General features: G+C 44.6%; 1 protein-coding gene across 1 annotated transcript in view; it reads right to left on the minus strand.

Moving 5' to 3' along the window:
* Positions 1 to 1,110: 1,110 nt before the first annotated feature.
* ANKRD24 (ankyrin repeat domain 24) overlaps positions 1,111 to 20,419 on the minus strand; it is a 62,581-nt gene continuing 43,272 nt past the window's right edge. The window contains exon 20 of the mRNA XM_069215897.1: positions 1,111 to 2,490. Within this exon, the coding sequence (XP_069071998.1) occupies positions 2,413 to 2,490 (78 nt within the window). The 3' untranslated portion in view covers positions 1,111 to 2,412. The remainder of the gene's footprint in view (positions 2,491 to 20,419) is intronic.

The raw sequence follows: 20,419 nt of genomic DNA on the forward strand, positions 1-20,419 counted from the left end.
ACTTTGAATTTCAGTGTCTGCTTAGCAGACACTGAAATTCGCGACGGGTGCTACTGCACCCGTCGCACACCTTCCACTCCGCCGGCTCCATTCGGAGCCGGCTTCCTCGTAGAAGGGTGTTTCCCACTGGGCTGGCGGGCGGCCTTTTGGCGGTCGCCCGCCAGCCCAGTGGGAAACCCAGAATGACCGCCGCGGTCTTTTGACAGCGGTACGGTCTTCTGGCGGTTCCCGCTTGGCGGGCGGCTCCCGCCGCCCGCCAAGCTTGGAATGACCCCCATAGTCTTAAAATTCAGCTATTGGACCTCAAATGCCTTTGACTTCTTGATACCGCACGAATATCTGTGAAACTGAATTTCTCTTGGAGGCCATAAATAATTTAGAAAAGGACTATAAATACTGCAATTGAATAATCACATGCAGGAACATGAGTTGAAAAACAGCTTTGAAGCTGTAAACTGTTATACAATTGGTTAACCACACTAAACTGAAAATCAACCTGGAATACAAAGAAAAAGTATTGCTAATCTTACTAACTGCCTAAGGAACTTTTGAAGATTCTGTCTGAGTTTAACAAACTAGATGCAAGCACTGCTGGACGCATGAGCGCTCAATATTTCTTCAGTATTCTGGCCCACCACTTTGACAAGGTATCTATTGATCTTGAAACTCACCACACCAAAACATTGACCATCCTGGACAATATCAAAGCTCACTCATAGCCAATGTTCCCTCAAATTTTTTTCCACTGTGTGCGGCAGTGTGCAGTCTCTGTGCGCTGCAGCCAAGGATACGTGCGCCAAGAAATTGACCATTCTCGCGCGCGCAGCGCATAACTAGCCAAGATCTTTGGCATTAGCCTCTCCATACCACTAAAGCAAAAAAGGGATATCATTGCTCCATGCAATAGGGCATCAAGGCAGTTTTGTGACCTGGTTGCACACCCCAAGGACATGACCTGTTAAGTGCCACCTACACCCCAGTTAGAGAAAACAGAGGAACATTGCCCGCGGCATTTAAACACTGTTTTCATTCACTTCAATCCAGATTCAAATATGAGCATTATCTGCCTTAGAGGAGCACGACTATCGCTCTAAAAGGCTTATTTGATAATGCATATAAACAACTATGAAGTATGACATTGATGGAAAAGTTGATAACAGCACATTTCCTATATCACTTGCTCGCTTGTATGCTCAAGTACGCCAAATGATGTTTAAAACACTCCCGCGGCATTTAAACCTCTTGTTTGATTGCTCTGAGGAAGAAAAAACATATCCCGTGGACTGCAAAAACATGGCACTCTGCAAGGGATTCAGTTTTGCCAAAAGTGAATCCGCCACTCTAGCAGGCGCACTTTTGGAAAAATGATTTGGAAAAATTAGGAGGGAATCTTTAAACCTGGTAGATATTACAGACAAAGACATGAATTTTTTTTTTTTTTGGGTTGTTATACTAGATATCTACGAATTCCTGCTCTCATCTTATCACACTTATCTACTCATCACTCTTATGTCATGTCTCTATCAAACTATCCTCCATTCTCACTCTGACTCATCCCAAATCCCTTCTACCACTTTCATCTCCTAAATATCTCTGCCTAAGCTCTTCCCTCCACATCTAACTCACCAAACCTCACTCTACCTCTGTGACCTCCCACACAACCCTACTAAATTCTCCTGCATTCATCTCACCCTGCTACTATGCTCTCCCTAACCCTTCCACATACTCTTCCCCCTCCACCCCCCTTTACTCATCCCAAGCCTTTGGGTTGAGTAAATGAAGGATATACTCCCAATTAACACCTCTGGATTTATTTCCTCCTCCACCCCTCCATTACTCCAGTCTAACCAACAAACTCTCATATCCGCGGCTCAAATTAACTCATAATAATACTAAAACTGTACTCATTATTTAACGATACTAATCCATCACTAATTCTTGTTGGGTTCCGGAGTAGCGTGCTACTCATCGAAAAGCGCTTCGACGCCTCGTCAGGGGTAGTAAGCGCTATATAAATACGATTACAATACAATACAATACAATGAGTGAGAGCAAACCTTGATTTAGTGTCATTTCCAACAAGTGTGGTACAACTCTTGTCTACATAGTACACAACGTTGATCCTGAATGCAGAACATTTCCCACAGGTGCGTGTACTGTGAAGAGTGTGCCTCTGCATATACCACTACGCAGATGATTAAGACATGGGATCTCCAGACACACCGTGCTCCGCCTGTGCCAGTCAAGCCCCTTCACCCAATCAAAGGCCTTGTGGTGACTCCCTGCCATATCGGGTTTGGAGCATCAGGATTTCTGGAACTTTGCAAGAGCAGTCTTTGGTAGGAGTTATCACTGGGTGTAAGATGTTGGCTTCATTCAGCGAGATCCAAGCTGTGTGGCAGTAAAGAGCGCTCACCGCCTGTTTTCCTGAAGCCGGCGCATCTTCAAAATCTGCATCAGCACATTCTGTACATCTTCATCCATGTATCCCTGTGGGAACACAGACCATGGTCAACACAAACTGGGGGCAGGGAAAAGTGTCAGCACAACTGCATGGCCGTGCATAAACATGCACATAGGAACAAACATAAGCAGACACATGTACTCGTGCACATGTTTCTATTCTCTTTGGCCCAGTCATTCCTCTTTGTATCAGGAGCACTCAGTAGTGTCTACAGTGTGTGCTTTTACACTACAACACATTCTGATAGAAGCATAAGAGCTGGCACAGAACACAGGCACCTGTGCATAGAAACACAATTATACAACAAAAACTACTTGAGGTGGACACACCTTCATTAGGTACAAAGAATAGCTTCTAGGAACACAAACATTTCTTCACAATACCCACAACCAGAGACATATACTTTATGATGCACATATCATGAGAAAAGAAACCAGAATGTGTAGACGCATATATTCCAGGGGCATGCAAATACACTCGTGTTCACACACAATCAATAGACCTTACATCATACATCAAATAAAGACATTGAACCTGTTCTCAAGCAGAGAACCTCTAAACACCGGCTCATTCAGCAAAGGTAACTCAAGAATCAGATTACAATGACCTTGGTCAGCGTTTGTGCCACTCCCCCAGCGCAGCACCACCCGTTACTGCTTTTGGCTAATTTCCTTTCTTTTAGTTATTTTTTTCCCACATCCTGTGCCTGTTCCCTACCACTGCTGCCTCTGTGGCCCCACCACCCTCTTTGTGACACGCTTTTCCACCCTCCCGCCGCCCGGCTGACCAACTTCTCCCACCTCCATCCCCTTCTTAATGGTGGCCACTGTGTGGCTGGGTGCAGCGGGTGCGCCGCTGGCACGCCAAAGGCAAGACAATCTGTGCCCATCCATGCCTGAACCACACCCAGCATCACAGACCCTAGTCCCGACACCATCCACTGGTACGATGCCAGCACCCTGCACACCCTCAACACAGTAGGCTCCACTGCACGCCACCACGCCTCTCCGAAGGACACACATGGCCCTTTCACCTGCTGCAACTGCGCCTTCACCTACCTTTGCATGCCACAACGCCCCACTTCGAGCCCAACCGGACATCTCAGACGCATACTCCTCAACACCCCCTCCCTGTCAAACATGCAGTAGAAGTATGGACCCCCTCGACTCAAGCGCCTCTGACATCACCTTCCTCACAGAGACCTGGATAACCCCCACCTCAGCCCCGGACATCGCCACTGCCATCCAAGACAGCAACAAAATGATCTACAAAGACTGCGTCAACCGACAAGGAGCAGGCATCGCCATCATCTACAGGAACACTGTCCGCCTTATGAACATCACTGAGGCCCAGGCCCAGACAACTGCCACTGAACACCTACACTTCCAAATCCAGACCAACCCAAACACCTCTCTCCGTGACATCCTCATCTCCGGACCTCTTGAACCCTGCTCCCAGGTCAGCAAAGCCATTGTCGACCTCATCGCCCCCCATACCCCTGCCTCTACCGACTACATCCTCCTCGGCTACCTTAACTTTCACCTCAAAAAACGCAATGACTCAAACACCACATCCCTCCTGGACAAACTTGCCACTCTCGGACTCAAGCAACTGGTCAACCTCCCCACTCACTCAGCAGGAGATACCCTTGACCCCATCTTCCCAGCAGGAAACAACATCATCCTCTTACACCTCCGAACACCTCCGGACTGACCACCACTGCATCCACTTCACATTCACTAAGACCACCATACGCCACCATGCCCCCACACCCCCTGCAGGAACTGGAGCAAGGTCACCGAAGCCCAGCTCACCGACGCACTCAGCCTCTCCCTTCCACAGGAGACCTCGGACGCAAATGACTTGGCTCGCAACCTCCACCGCTGGATCTCCGACTGCGCAAACACCGTAGCCCCGGTGCGGAAACCAGCACTGCAAGAAACCCAGCTGGTTCACAACCGATCGCCAAGATTCTACACACATCTGCAGATGACTCGAACGCAAATGGAGGAACAGCAAAAACATGGCAGACCGCACAGCATACAAAGACACAGTCACCACGCACCACCAACACATCAGATCCTCCAGAAAGGCCCCCATCCAGAAACACATCAGCTCCAATATGCACATCAGCAAGGAGCTTTTTAACATAGTCAAGGAATTCACAAACCTCAGCACGGACACAACAGACATCCTCCCCCCTCATGACCTTTGAAACAACCTCACCACCTTTTTCCACCAGAGAATCTAGAATATATACAAAGGGTTCGAGAGCCAAATCCCACCTCCATTGCTCCCCAGCACCACCAGGGACCCCATCCCCCAGACAATGCTGAGCCAATAGACTCCCATCTCCAAGAGGGCACCCAAAAGCTCATGAACTCTATCCACTCAGGGGCACCTTCGGACCTGTGCCAACTCCACATCTTGAACCAAGCCAGCACCACCATCACCCCGAACTGGAAGCACGCAGAGATCAAACTGCTACTAAAGAAACCCTCCACTGATCCTAGAGCTATGAAAAACTACAGACCCAGCTCTCTTCATTCCTTCCCAGCTAAGCTAACTGAAAAAGTCATCAACAGGCAGCTCACAGAATTCCTCAAGTCAAACTACACCCTGGACCCCTCCCAATCCGGTTTCAGGAGCAACCACAGCACCAAAACTTACCTCCTTGCTGCCACAGATGACATCATACTGGACCACGGAGGCACGGCTGCCCTCATCCTTCTCGACCTCTCTGCCACTTTTGACACTGTATCCCACACCACCCTATGCACCAGACTTCACGACACCAGTAAACACGGCAAGGCCCTGGAGTGGATCCACTTCTTCCTCACCGGAAGGACCCAGAGAGTAACCAACAGAACCTACTGTGAAGTACCCCAGGAATCCTCCCTGAGCCTATACCTCTTCAATATTTATATGGCTCTGCTTTCCAAAATCGCCAGACAGCACAACCTCAACATAGCCTGGCCTCTTTTAAAGTGGTGTTTTTTAAAAATTTGTTTTTGCCGTGACTGTGTGAATTGCCTTGCTAGTTTGTGGCACATAACCCCCCACCCCCCTTTTTTTCTTCTAAGTAAAAAGGCTACATACATCTTGCAGAGTGTGTTTTTGGGAGACTGTTTTAATCTGTATCTGTGATTTAAATTGCGTTTAAAAACTGTCTGCCCCCCTGTTTTTTGCCTTTAAAAAAGCCCAATTTCAGAGTGCGCGCCCAGCAGTATTCCAGTGTTTGTTTTTTAAACAACCTCTCCCTTACCTGGAAAGTAGACTCTGCTAGCTTAGAAGTGTGGTTTCAGCCTGTCTGTAACCAAGGAGATTCTGAATAGAGCAGCAGCTGCCTTTCTCCCTGCCCACAGGGACTGGACTACAGTTAACTTGCTCCTTATATAAGGTCCTATTGGTTGTTGCATATGTTGTTGTGATAGGTTGTTGGGAGATGGTCTTTCCATTGGTTGCTGGCTCCCAGGCTGGGGTTATGATTGGTGGATAGGGCTGAGAATCTGATTGTCTGTTGGTTCTAGGGCTGTGTCTGATTGGCTGTTGGTTTCTAGGGCTGTGATTGGTGGATAGGGCTGAGATTCTGATTTGCTGTTGGTTCTAGGGCTGTGATTGGCGGATAGGGCTGAGATTCTGATTGGCTGATGATTCTAGGGCTGTGATTGGTGGATAGGGCTGAGATTCTGATTGGCTGATGGTTCTAGGGCTGTGATTGGTGGATAGGGCTGAGATTCTGATTGGCTGTTGGTTCTAGGGTTGTGATTGGTGGAGCTGAGATTCGGATTGTCTGTTGGTTCTAGGGCTGTGATTGGCGAATAGGGCTGGGATTCTGATTGGTTGCTGGTATTAGGGCTGGGGCTGTGATTGGTGGTCAGGAATAGGGCTATGATTGGTGATTAAGGCTGGGTCTCCCATTAGTTGTTTGAATCAGGGCTAGAAATTGGATTGGCTAGGGTTAGGACCAGCTTCTTATTGGCCAGTAGGGCTATTTAATCCTAGGATTCAGGGCGTCTCAGCCCGGGCATTGAGGCAAAGGGCGGAGAGGATAAGGGCAGTTGCCTGTTTGGGCCTGTTTGGGACAGGTAGGGACTACGGCCAGAAATGCTGCCCAATTCTCAACTGACCAGGAATGGTTTTAGCTCCTACACATCCCTCAACATGCAAACACATATTCTACAAAGACATCCAAATCATGCATCACAAACTGACCACAGACAGATTGCAATGTCCCATCACCGAACACAATACTCTTTATACAACACATATACACATATCCTCCTCAACTACAACAGTCAAACACCTGCATTCTCACAGCAAACACTACTCTGTCCACTCCCACTCACACAACCTGCCATCACCCACACAACACAAAACTACAGTATACATTTCTCTCAGTCTCAGCCTTCCAGATACACACTCTCTGCTCATACTAACCAACAACACTATCCGCTGTTTGCTCCACAGAGACCACCTGTCATCATAACAATGCCCAAACCCTGCCTTCAAACACACCATCTACAAACACTCTTCCCCTCTCTTCACCAATTACACACAACCATACAATCCCCATACTTCACTCCACCACACATGTTACCTCTTCCAGTCATCACAACTAGCACTAACTCCCCTGACACACATCCATCGCCTCTTACACACCTCGTACATTCATCTCCAAAACACATTAACACCCCATCTAACACTCAAATTCAACTCACCAGCACTAACTCACATACAAATCCCTCACCAAAAACAACTACACCAATATCCCCTCTCACTATTCCACAAAAACAATACAGACCACACACATCAGCACATCAAATCAACACAAACTTACATTACACTTATCGTCATACAAACTCCCACCCTCAGGACTACACAAAGAATACAAATTCCATCCTATCTTCACCCCTACTTTCTCACTCTTCACAAACACCTACCACAAGCACCCCAACCCAGCAACTTTCATTCACTCGCCTCTCCTCGCCTCTCCTCCATTGCACACTTTAGAGCCTTACATCATGATCCATGTGCTCCTCCACCACCCCTAACCCATACTCCATCCACACTAAACAAACGCAAACAAAATAAAAAACATGCCACTCTTAGCAACCTCGCATCCCCTTGTCTATTACATAATAAGACTACCCTACAAAAAACAGTACACTCTTCATGGCTCTCTCAGTCACCAAGTCCACCACCCACACACACAGACCCAACAAAATGCCTCCTTAACCTGCTGGAAGAGGAACACTATATTAAAAAGCAAGACTATTGTGAGCCTCAAACAGTTATCACAACTAGCAACACTCCTGCTTCAAGCTCATATCATACTACTTACTCTTCTCCTAAACAAAACAACACTACCACTAACACAGCTTTTCTAAACTGCCAGCTCATAAATGCTGGATCACTCTAAAAAAACAAGCACCACATCTACGACCTGCTCACAGACACACAACCTGACTTACTATTCATAACTGAATCCTGGTTGGGAGATGTCATGGCCCCAGTGTTGCACGAAGCCGTTCCTCCAGGCTATCAAACCATCACACAAAACCGTATAGGCAAGAGAGGAGGTGGACTAGCTATTATATTCAAACAGGCATTGAACCTCAGTAAAACAGACAACATCTCCATACAAGGTTGTGAAGCCCTCCTTACCAGATGCCACCCTACTCCAACTTCCTCCTGTAACTTTCTCCTCCTTTACAGACCTCCATCTAACAACTCCACATTCCCAGATGCTTTTCTAGACACAGTCTCAAACCTTATTACACTATACTCCAACCTATGCATTCTTGGGGATCTAAACATTTGGTTTTACAAACCAATATGCCCCATCCAAAAGCCATCACCATTGGCCTAGTCGCAATGAACCTACATCAGATTGTACACAATCCCACACACATCGCTGGACACATCCTAGATGTCATTTTTGCCAAGCCTGAACTAGTTACTATTCATAGCATCATGCCAATCACTTGGTCAGACCACCATTTGATAACTTTCCGACATACAACTCCACAAATCAACACACCCACAACTACTTACATACATGCACCTATCGACCATGGAGCAAACTCAATTTGGAAGACTTGGAAACACAACTAACGGCCAACATAGATCTAGATACAATTAATTCTGTGCCAAAACGTTATGAGTGGCTACAGGAAGCTTTTGATATCCTAATACCACTCAGAAAAACTAAACACGACAAAAGAAAACCAACACCTTGGAGAAACACCGAACTTAAAAAGATAAAGCAACAAATCAGAAAGTTGCAGTGGACCTGGCTCAAAACAAACAACAGTCAAGATAAACTGCAGCTACACAAACTTAACAGAATATACAAATCATCAATCAAAAAAGTTAAAAAAAGGTACTAATCAGACAGAATTCAAAATGCTCAATCTACAACCAAGGAATTTAATAAAATTCTCAATGAATTTCGAAAACCTACATGTATGGAAGGAAGTCATCCCACTACTCAAGATTTCACAAACAAACTGGCAACTCACTACACAACCAAGACAGACACATTGGACTCCTATTTAAAACAGAAGAAAACCATCAGCACCAACCCCTTTCCTACAATACCCTCTAAGAATAAACCAACCCAACCTCTACAGTCCTTCAAACAAATATCCCAGGATGATTTTATGGATTTGGTCAAAGCAAGCAGACCTTCCGGTTGCCCTTCTGACCCTTGCCCACCACAAATCTTCAAGAGCATTCTTCTATCTACGTCTGCTGCCACACCTGTAAGAAGAATCATCAACAACTCTTTAACTACAGGAACTTTTGTAAAGGAATACATATGACTGTTATTAAAGAAAACAAACCTAGACCAGCAAGACCCCAACAACTACAGACCAATCACAAATGGACCTTTCCTGGGCAAATTGATAGAAAGAGCAGCATTCGCCCAGATGTGACAATTCATTGAAGACAATTCTATACTTTCAGACTTCCAAACTGGATTCCGCCCAGGAAGAAGCACTGAATCAGCACTCATAGCAATCTGGGATGATCTTAAAAACACAGTCGACCGCAATGGAGTTGCTGCACTACTTCTCTTGGACCTCTCGGCTGCCTTTGATACGGTTGACCATGACACCTTAATTCAAAGACTCCACGAAGCCGGAATACCAGGGACTGCTCTTGACTGGATTACTTCCTATCTTCAAAAAAGATCTGATATCATCTACTCGCCCCCCTTCTCTTCCAAACCCTACCTCACAAAATCAGGGGTCCCCCAAGGATCAATCATCTCACCTTTGCTTTTCAACATCTACATGATATCTTTACCAGAACTGATCAATGATTTCCATCTCACACGCTACAACTATGCAGATGACACACAAATACTACTTAAATTAGAATGCCCCAAAAACATTGAAAACTCACAAATCTTCAGTTGCCTCAGACAGCACAACCTCAACATAGCCTGGCCTCTTTTAAAGTGGTGTTTTTTTTTAATTTGTTTTTGCCGTGACTGTGTGAATTGCCTTGCTAGTTTGTGGCACATAACCCCCCACCCCCCTTTTTTTCTTCTAAGTAAAAAGGCTACATACATCTTGCAGAGTGTGTTTTTGGGAGACTGTTTTAATCTGTATCTGTGATTTAAATTGCGTTTAAAAACTGTCTGCCCCCCTGTTTTTTGCCTTTAAAAAAGCCCAATTTCAGAGTGCGCGCCCAGCAGTATTCCAGTGTTTGTTTTTTAAACAACCTCTCCCTTACCTGGAAAGTAGACTCTGCTAGCTTAGAAGTGTGGTTTCAGCCTGTCTGTAACCAAGGAGATTCTGAATAGAGCAGCAGCTGCCTTTCTCCCTGCCCACAGGGACTGGACTACAGTTAACTTGCTCCTTATATAAGGTCCTATTGGTTGTTGCATATGTTGTTGTGATAGGTTGTTGGGAGATGGTCTTTCCATTGGTTGCTGGCTCCCAGGCTGGGGTTATGATTGGTGGATAGGGCTGAGAATCTGATTGTCTGTTGGTTCTAGGGCTGTGTCTGATTGGCTGTTGGTTTCTAGGGCTGTGATTGGTGGATAGGGCTGAGATTCTGATTTGCTGTTGGTTCTAGGGCTGTGATTGGCGGATAGGGCTGAGATTCTGATTGGCTGATGATTCTAGGGCTGTGATTGGTGGATAGGGCTGAGATTCTGATTGGCTGATGGTTCTAGGGCTGTGATTGGTGGATAGGGCTGAGATTCTGATTGGCTGTTGGTTCTAGGGTTGTGATTGGTGGAGCTGAGATTCGGATTGTCTGTTGGTTCTAGGGCTGTGATTGGCGAATAGGGCTGGGATTCTGATTGGTTGCTGGTATTAGGGCTGGGGCTGTGATTGGTGGTCAGGAATAGGGCTATGATTGGTGATTAAGGCTGGGTCTCCCATTAGTTGTTTGAATCAGGGCTAGAAATTGGATTGGCTAGGGTTAGGACCAGCTTCTTATTGGCCAGTAGGGCTATTTAATCCTAGGATTCAGGGCGTCTCAGCCCGGGCATTGAGGCAAAGTGCGGAGAGGATAAGGGCAGTTGCCTGTTTGGGCCTGTTTGGGACAGGTAGGGACTACGGCCAGAAATGCTGCCCAATTCTCAACTGACCAGGAATGGTTTTAGCTCCTACACATCCCTCAACATGCAAACACATATTCTACAAAGACATCCAAATCATGCATCACAAACTGACCACAGACAGATTGCAATGTCCCATCACCCAACACAATACCCTTTATACAACACATATACACATATCCTCCTCAACTACAACAGTCAAACACCTGCATTCTCACAGCAAACACTACTCTGTCCACTCCCACTCACACAACCTGCCATCACCCACACAACACAAAACTACAGTATACATTTCTCTCAGTCTCAGCCTTCCAGATACACACTCTCTGCTCATACTAACCAACAACACTATCCGCTGTTTGCTCCACACAGACCACCTGTCATCATAACAATGCCCAAACCCTGCCTTCAAACACACCATCTACAAACACTCTTCCCCTCTCTTCACCAATTACACACAACCATACAATCCCCATACTTCACTCCACCACACATGTTACCTCTTCCAGTCATCACAACTAGCACTAACTCCCCTGACACACATCCATCGCCTCTTACACACCTCGTACATTCATCTCCAAAACACATTAACACCCCATCTAACACTCAAATTCAACTCACCAGCACTAACTCACATACAAATCCCTCACCAAAAACAACTACACCAATATCCCCTCTCACTATTCCACAAAAACAATACAGACCACACACATCAGCACATCAAATCAACACAAACTTACATTACACTTATCGTCATACCCACTCCCACCCTCAGGACTACACAAAGAATACAAATTCCATCCTATCTTCACCCCTACTTTCTCACTCTTCACAAACACCTACCACAAGCACCCCAACCCAGCAACTTTCATTCACTCGCCTCTCCTCGCCTCTATTCCATTGCACACTTTAGAGCCTTACATCATGATCCATGTGCTCCTCCACCACCCCTAACCCATACTCCATCCACACTAAACAAACGCAAACAAAATAAAAAACATGCCACTCTTAGCAACCTCGCATCCCCTTGTCTATTACATAATAAGACTACCCTACAAAAAACAGTACACTCTTCATGGCTCTCTCAGTCACCAAGTCCACCACCCACACACACAGACCCAACAAAATGCCTCCTTAACCTGCTGGAAGAGGAACACTATATTAAAAAGCAAGACTATTGTGAGCCTCAAACAGTTATCACAACTAGCAACACTCCTGCTTCAAGCTCATATCATACTACTTACTCTTCTCCTAAACAAAACAACACTACCACTAACACAGCTTTTCTAAACTGCCAGCTCATAAATGCTGGATCACTCTAAAAAAACAAGCACCACATCTACGACCTGCTCACAGACACACAACCTGCCTTACTATTCATAACTGAATCCTGGTTGGGAGATGTCATGGCCCCAGTGTTGCACGAAGCCGTTCCTCCAGGCTATCAAACCATCACACAAAACCGTATAGGCAAGAGAGGAGGTGGACTAGCTATTATATTCAAACAGGCATTGAACCTCGGTAAAACAGACAACATCTCCATACAAGGTTGTGAAGCCCTCCTTACCAGATGCCACCCTACTCCAACTTCCTCCTGTAACTTTCTCCTCCTTTACAGACCTCCATCTAACAACTCCACATTCCCAGATGCTTTTCTAGACACAGTCTCAAACCTTATTACACTATACTCCAACCTATGCATTCTTGGGGATCTAAACATTTGGTTTTACAAACCAATATGCCCCATCCAAAAGCCATCACCATTGGCCTAGTCGCAATGAACCTACATCAGATTGTACACAATCCCACACACATCGCTGGACACATCCTAGATGTCATTTTTGCCAAGCCTGAACTAGTTACTATTCATAGCATCATGCCAATCACTTGGTCAGACCACCATTTGATAACTTGCCGACATACAACTCCACAAATCAACACACCCACAACTACTTACATACATGCACCTATCGACCATGGAGCAAACTCAATTTGGAAGACTTGGAAACACAACTAACGGCCAACATAGATCTAGATACAATTAATTCTGTGCCAAAACGTTATGAGTGGCTACAGGAAGCTTTTGATATCCTAATACCACTCAGAAAAACTAAACACGACAAAAGAAAACCAACACCTTGGAGAAACACCGAACTTAAAAAGATAAAGCAACAAATCAGAAAGTTGCAGTGGACCTGGCTCAAAACAAACAACAGTCAAGATAAACTGCAGCTACACAAACTTAACAGAATATACAAATCATCAATCAAAAAAGTTAAAAAAAGGTACTAATCAGACAGAATTCAAAATGCTCAATCTACAACCAAGGAATTTAATAAATTCTCAATGAATTTCGAAAACCTACATGTATGGAAGGAAGTCATCCCACTACTCAAGATTTCACAAACAAATTGGCAACTCACTACACAACCAAGACAGACACATTGGACTCCTATTTAAAAAAGAAGAAAACCATCAGCACCAACCCCTTTCCTACAATACCCTCTAAGAATAAACCAACCCAACCTCTACAGTACTTCAAACAAATATCCCAGGATGATTTTATGGATTTGGTCAAAGCAAGCAGACCTTCCGGTTGCCCTTCTGACCCTTGCCCACCACAAATCTTCAAGAGCATTCTTCTATCTACGTCTGCTGCCACACCTGTAAGAAGAATCATCAACAACTCTTTAACTACAGGAACTTTTGTAAAGGAATACATATGACTGTTATTAAAGAAAACAAACCTAGACCCGCAAGACCCCAACAACTACAGACCAATCACAAATGGACCTTTCCTGGGCAAATTGATAGAAAGAGCAGCATTCGCCCAGATGTGACAATTCATTGAAGACAATTCTATACTTTCAGACTTCCAAACTGGATTCCGCCCAGGAAGAAGCACTGAATCGGCACTCATAGCAATCTGGGATGATCTTAAAAACACAGTCGACCGCAATGGAGTTGCTGCACTACTTCTCTTGGACCTCTCGGCTGCCTTTGATACGGTTGACCATGACACCTTAATTCAAAGACTCCACGAAGCCGGAATACCAGGGACTGCTCTTGACTGGATTACTTCCTATCTTCAAAAAAGATCTGATATCATCTACTCGCCCCCCTTCTCTTCCAAACCCTACCTCACAAAATCAGGGGTCCCCCAAGGATCAATCATCTCACCTTTGCTTTTCAACATCTACATGATATCTTTACCAGAACTGATCAATGATTTCCATCTCACATGCTACAACTATGCAGATGACACACAAATACTACTTAAATTAGAATGCCCCAAAAACATTGAAAACTCACAAATCTTCAGTTGCCTCAGACAGCACAACCTCAACATAGCCTGGCCTCTTTTAAAGTGGTGTTTTTTCTTTATTTGTTTTTGCCGTGACTGTGTGAATTGCCTTGCTAGTTTGTGGCACATAACCCCCCACCCCCCTTTTTTTCTTCTAAGTAAAAAGGCTACATACATCTTGCAGAGTGTGTTTTTGGGAGACTGTTTTAATCTGTATCTGTGATTTAAATTGCGTTTAAAAACTGTCTGCCCCCCTGTTTTTTGCCTTTAAAAAAGCCCAATTTCAGAGTGCGCGCCCAGCAGTATTCCAGTGTTTGTTTTTTAAACAACCTCTCCCTTACCTGGAAAGTAGACTCTGCTAGCTTAGAAGTGTGGTTTCAGCCTGTCTGTAACCAAGGAGATTCTGAATAGAGCAGCAGCTGCCTTTCTCCCTGCCCACAGGGACTGGACTACAGTTAACTTGCTCCTTATATAAGGTCCTATTGGTTGTTGCATATGTTGTTTTGATAGGTTGTTGGGAGATGGTCTTTCCATTGGTTGCTGGCTCCCAGGCTGGGGTTATGATTGGTGGATAGGGCTGAGAATCTGATTGTCTGTTGGTTCTAGGGCTGTGTCTGATTGGCTGTTGGTTTCTAGGGCTGTGATTGGTGGATAGGGCTGAGATTCTGATTTGCTGTTGGTTCTAGGGCTGTGATTGGCGGATAGGGCTGAGATTCTGATTGGCTGACGATTCTAGGGCTGTGATTGGTGGATAGGGCTGAGATTCTGATTGGCTGATGGTTCTAGGGCTGTGATTGGTGGATAGGGCTGAGATTCTGATTGGCTGTTGGTTCTAGGGTGGTGATTGGTGGAGCTGAGATTCGGATTGTCTGTTGGTTCTAGGGCTGTGATTGGCGAATAGGGCTGGGATTCTGATTGGTTGCTGGTATTAGGGCTGGGGCTGTGATTGGTGGTCAGGAATAGGGCTATGATTGGTGATTAAGGCTGGGTCTCCCATTAGTTGTTTGAATCAGGGCTAGAAATTGGATTGGCTAGGGTTAGGACCAGCTTCTTATTGGCCAGTAGGGCTATTTAATCCTAGGATTCAGGGCGTCTCAGCCCGGGCATTGAGGCAAAGGGCGGAGAGGATAAGGGCAGTTGCCTGTTTGGGCCTGTTTGGGACAGGTAGGGACTACGGCCAGAAATGCTGCCCAATTCTCAACTGACCAGGAATGGTTTTAGCTCCTACACATCCCTCAACATGCAAACACATATTCTACAAAGACATCCAAATCATGCATCACAAACTGACCACAGACAGATTGCAATGTCCCATCACCCAACACAATACCCTTTATACAACACATATACACATATCCTCCTCAACTACAACAGTCAAACACCTGCATTCTCACAGCAAACACTACTCTGTCCACTCCCACTCACACAACCTGCCATCACCCACACAACACAAAACTACAGTATACATTTCTCTCAGTCTCAGCCTTCCAGATACACACTCTCTGCTCATACTAACCAACAACACTATCCGCTGTTTGCTCCACACAGACCACCTGTCATCATAACAATGCCCAAACCCTGCCTTCAAACACACCATCTACAAACACTCTTCCCCTCTCTTCACCAATTACACACAACCATACAATCCCCATACTTCACTCCACCACACATGTTACCTCTTCCAGTCATCACAACTAGCACTAACTCCCCTGACACACATCCATCGCCTCTTACACACCTCGTACATTCATCTCCAAAACACATTAACACCCCATCTAACACTCAAATTCAACTCACCAGCACTAACTCACATACAAATCCCTCACCAAAAACAACTACACCAATATCCCCTCTCACTATTCCACAAAAACAATACAGACCACACACATCAGCACATCAAATCAACACAAACTTACATTACACTTATCGTCATACCCACTCCCACCCTCAGGACTACACAAAGAATACAAATTCCATCCTATCTTCACCCCTACTTTCTCACTCTTCACAAACACCTACCACAAGCACCCCAACCCAGCAACTTTCATTCACTCGCCTCTCCTCGCCTCTCCTCCATTGCACACTTTAGAGCCTTACATCATGATCCATGTGCTCCTCCACCACCCCTAACCCATACTCCATCCACACTAAACAAACGCAAACAAAATAAAAAACATGCCACTCTTAGCAACCTCGCATCCCCTTGTCTATTACATAATAAGACTACCCTACAAAAAACAGTACACTCTTCATGGCTCTCTCAGTCACCAAGTCCACCACCCACACACACAGACCCAACAAAATGCCTCCTTAACCTGCTGGAAGAGGAACACTATATTAAAAAGCAAGAATATTGTGAGCCTCAAACAGTTATCACAACTAGCAACACTCCTGCTTCAAGCTCATATCATACTACTTACTCTTCTCCTAAACAAAACAACACTACCACTAACACAGCTTTTCTAAACTGCCAGCTCATAAATGCTGGATCACTCTAAAAAAACAAGCACCACATCTACGACCTGCTCACAGACACACAACCTGCCTTACTATTCATAACTGAATCCTGGTTGGGAGATGTCATGGCCCCAGTGTTGCACGAAGCCGTTCCTCCAGGCTATCAAACCATCACACAAAACCGTATAGGCAAGAGAGGAGGTGGACTAGCTATTATATTCAAACAGGCATTGAACCTCAGTAAAACAGACAACATCTCCATACAAGGTTGTGAAGCCCTCCTTACCAGATGCCACCCTACTCCAACTTCCTCCTGTAACTTTCTCCTCCTTTACAGACCTCCATCTAACAACTCCACATTCCCAGATGCTTTTCTAGACACAGTCTCAAACCTTATTACACTATACTCCAACCTATGCATTCTTGGGGATCTAAACATTTGGTTTTACAAACCAATATGCCCCATCCAAAAGCCATCACCATTGGCTTAGTCGCAATGAACCTACATCAGATTGTACACAATCCCACACACATCGCTGGACACATCCTAGATGTCATTTTTGCCAAGCCTGAACTAGTTACTATTCATAGCATCATGCCAATCACTTGGTCAGACCACCATTTGATAACTTTCCGACATACAACTCCACAAATCAACACACCCACAACTACTTACATACATGCACCTATCGACCATGGAGCAAACTCAATTTGGAAGACTTGGAAACACAACTAACGGCCAACATAGATCTAGATACAATTAATTCTGTGCCAAAACGTTATGAGTGGCTACAGGAAGCTTTTGATATCCTAATACCACTCAGAAAAACTAAACACGACAAAAGAAAACCAACACCTTGGAGAAACACCGAACTTAAAAAGATAAAGCAACAAATCAGAAAGTTGCAGTGGACCTGGCTCAAAACAAACAACAGTCAAGATAAACTGCAGCTACACAAACTTAACAGAATATACAAATCATCAATCAAAAAAGTTAAAAAAAGGTACTAATCAGACAGAATTCAAAATGCTCAATCTACAACCAAGGAATTTAATAAAATTCTCAATGAATTTCGAAAACCTACATGTATGGAAGGAAGTCATCCCACTACTCAAGATTTCACAAACAAATTGGCAACTCACTACACAACCAAGACAGACACATTGGACTCCTATTTAAAACAGAAGAAAACCATCAGCACCAACCCCTTTCCTACAATACCCTCTAAGAATAAACCAACCCAACCTCTACAGTCCTTCAAACAAATATCCCAGGATGATTTTATGGATTTGGTCAAAGCAAGCAGACCTTCCGGTTGCCCTTCTGACCCTTGCCCACCACAAATCTTCAAGAGCATTCTTCTATCTACGTCTGCTGCCACACCTGTAAGAAGAATCATCAACAACTCTTTAACTACAGGAACTTTTGTAAAGGAATACATATGACTGTTATTAAAGAAAACAAACCTAGACCCGCAAGACCCCAACAACTACAGACCAATCACAAATGGACCTTTCCTGGGCAAATTGATAGAAAGAGCAGCATTCGCCCAGATGTGACAATTCATTGAAGACAATTCTATACTTTCAGACTTCCAAACTGGATTCCGCCCAGGAAGAAGCACTGAATCGGCACTCATAGCAATCTGGGATGATCTTAAAAACACAGTCGACCGCAATGGAGTTGCTGCACTACTTCTCTTGGACCTCTCGGCTGCCTTTGATACGGTTGACCATGACACCTTAATTCAAAGACTCCACGAAGCCGGAATACCAGGGACTGCTCTTGACTGGATTACTTCCTATCTTCAAAAAAGATCTGATATCATCTACTCGCCCCCCTTCTCTTCCAAACCCTACCTCACAAAATCAGGGGTCCCCCAAGGATCAATCATCTCACCTTTGCTTTTCAACATCTACATGATATCTTTACCAGAACTGATCAATGATTTCCATCTCACATGCTACAACTATGCAGATGACACACAAATACTACTTAAATTAGAATGCCCCAAAAACATTGAAAACTCACAAATCTTCAGTTGCCTCAGAGCCGTTGATCAGTGGATGACCTGGCGCCATCTCAAACTAAATACCTCCAAAACAGAAATATGTGGTGACTGGAAAAGTTATGACCCTCTGTGCGTCTGGCCTGACGATCTCGGACCACCTCCTCAATTATCCAAGGAAGTTAAAAACCTTGAAATCACCATGGATTCCAAGTTAACTATGAATGCCCAAGTGGACAAATTAGCACGAACAAGCTTCATCACCTTGAAGACTTTACGACGCATCTTCCCCCACCTCGGATTCCCATACAAGGTGCAAGCTACTATCTCGCTTGTACTATCCAAACTGGATTATGCCAATTACCTCTACCATGGATCATCTCTATCTATTATGAAAAAACTGCAACATATCCAAAATTCCACAGCCAGGCTACTATTACATGTAAAGCCGCAAGCCCACATCTCCCCTGCCTTGAGAGCACTACACTGGTTACCCATTGCCAGAAGATGCACTTTCAAGCTGCGTTGTATCACCCACAAAGCTATACATGGAACAGGACCGCTTTTTATCAGAAACAAAATAACCAAATACATCCCACAAAGAAACCTCCGCTCAAGATTGGCACCCCACCTTAGAACACCACCATACAAGAAAAAGACTATAGGTGGTACATCCTTCTCCGTTCAAGCAGTTAAACTATGGAATTCATTACCCCCAACTATAAGAGCCACAGATAACTTTCTTGTCTTCAGAAAACTACTCAAGAGTTGGCTCTTTCCTTCATAACCACCATATTCAAACAACTATGGACTGCATATGCCTATGTTGATAAATATTTTTTCTGATTATGTGTCTATTTCTAGTTATGTATAGTTCTTTAGAAAATATCTATCGCTACTATGTCATAACAATAAAATACACACACACTCTTTAAACCTGTTTGACTAAGTATATTTACCCATGGTTCTAATTATATATTGTATGTGCATATGTGTGTGTATTCATGTGTGTTTGTATGTGTGTGTGTATGTGTGTATGATTATATATATATATATATGTATGTATGTATGTGTATATGTTGTTTCTGTGCTTGGCATGTTCGTGGGTCATTGCATGGCTCCTGGGTGGGTTGTTATACTAGATATCTATGAATTCCTGCTCTCATCTTATCACACTTATCTACCCATCATCATATGTCATGTCTCTATCAAACTATCCTCCATTCCCACTCTCACTCATCCCAAATCCTTTCTACTACTTTCATCTCCTAAATAACTCTGCCTAAGCTCTTCCCTCCGCTTCCACATCTAACTCACCAAACCTCACTCTACTACCATGACCTCCCACACAACCCTACTAAATTCTCCCTCATTTATCTCACCCTGCTACTATGCTCTCCCTAACCCTTCCACAGACTCTTCCCTCCTCCATCCCCCTTTACTCATCCCAAGCCTTTGGGTTGAGTAAATGAAGGATATACTCCGAATTAACACTTCTGAATTTCTTTCCTCCTCCACCCATCCATTACTCCAGTCAATCTAACTAACAAACTCTCATATCCGCGGCTCAAATTAACTCATAATAATACTAAAACTGTACTCAT

This window comes from Pleurodeles waltl, chromosome 12 (genome assembly GCF_031143425.1).
Source record: "Pleurodeles waltl isolate 20211129_DDA chromosome 12, aPleWal1.hap1.20221129, whole genome shotgun sequence".
NCBI classification, from domain to species: Eukaryota; Metazoa; Chordata; class Amphibia; order Caudata; family Salamandridae; genus Pleurodeles; species Pleurodeles waltl.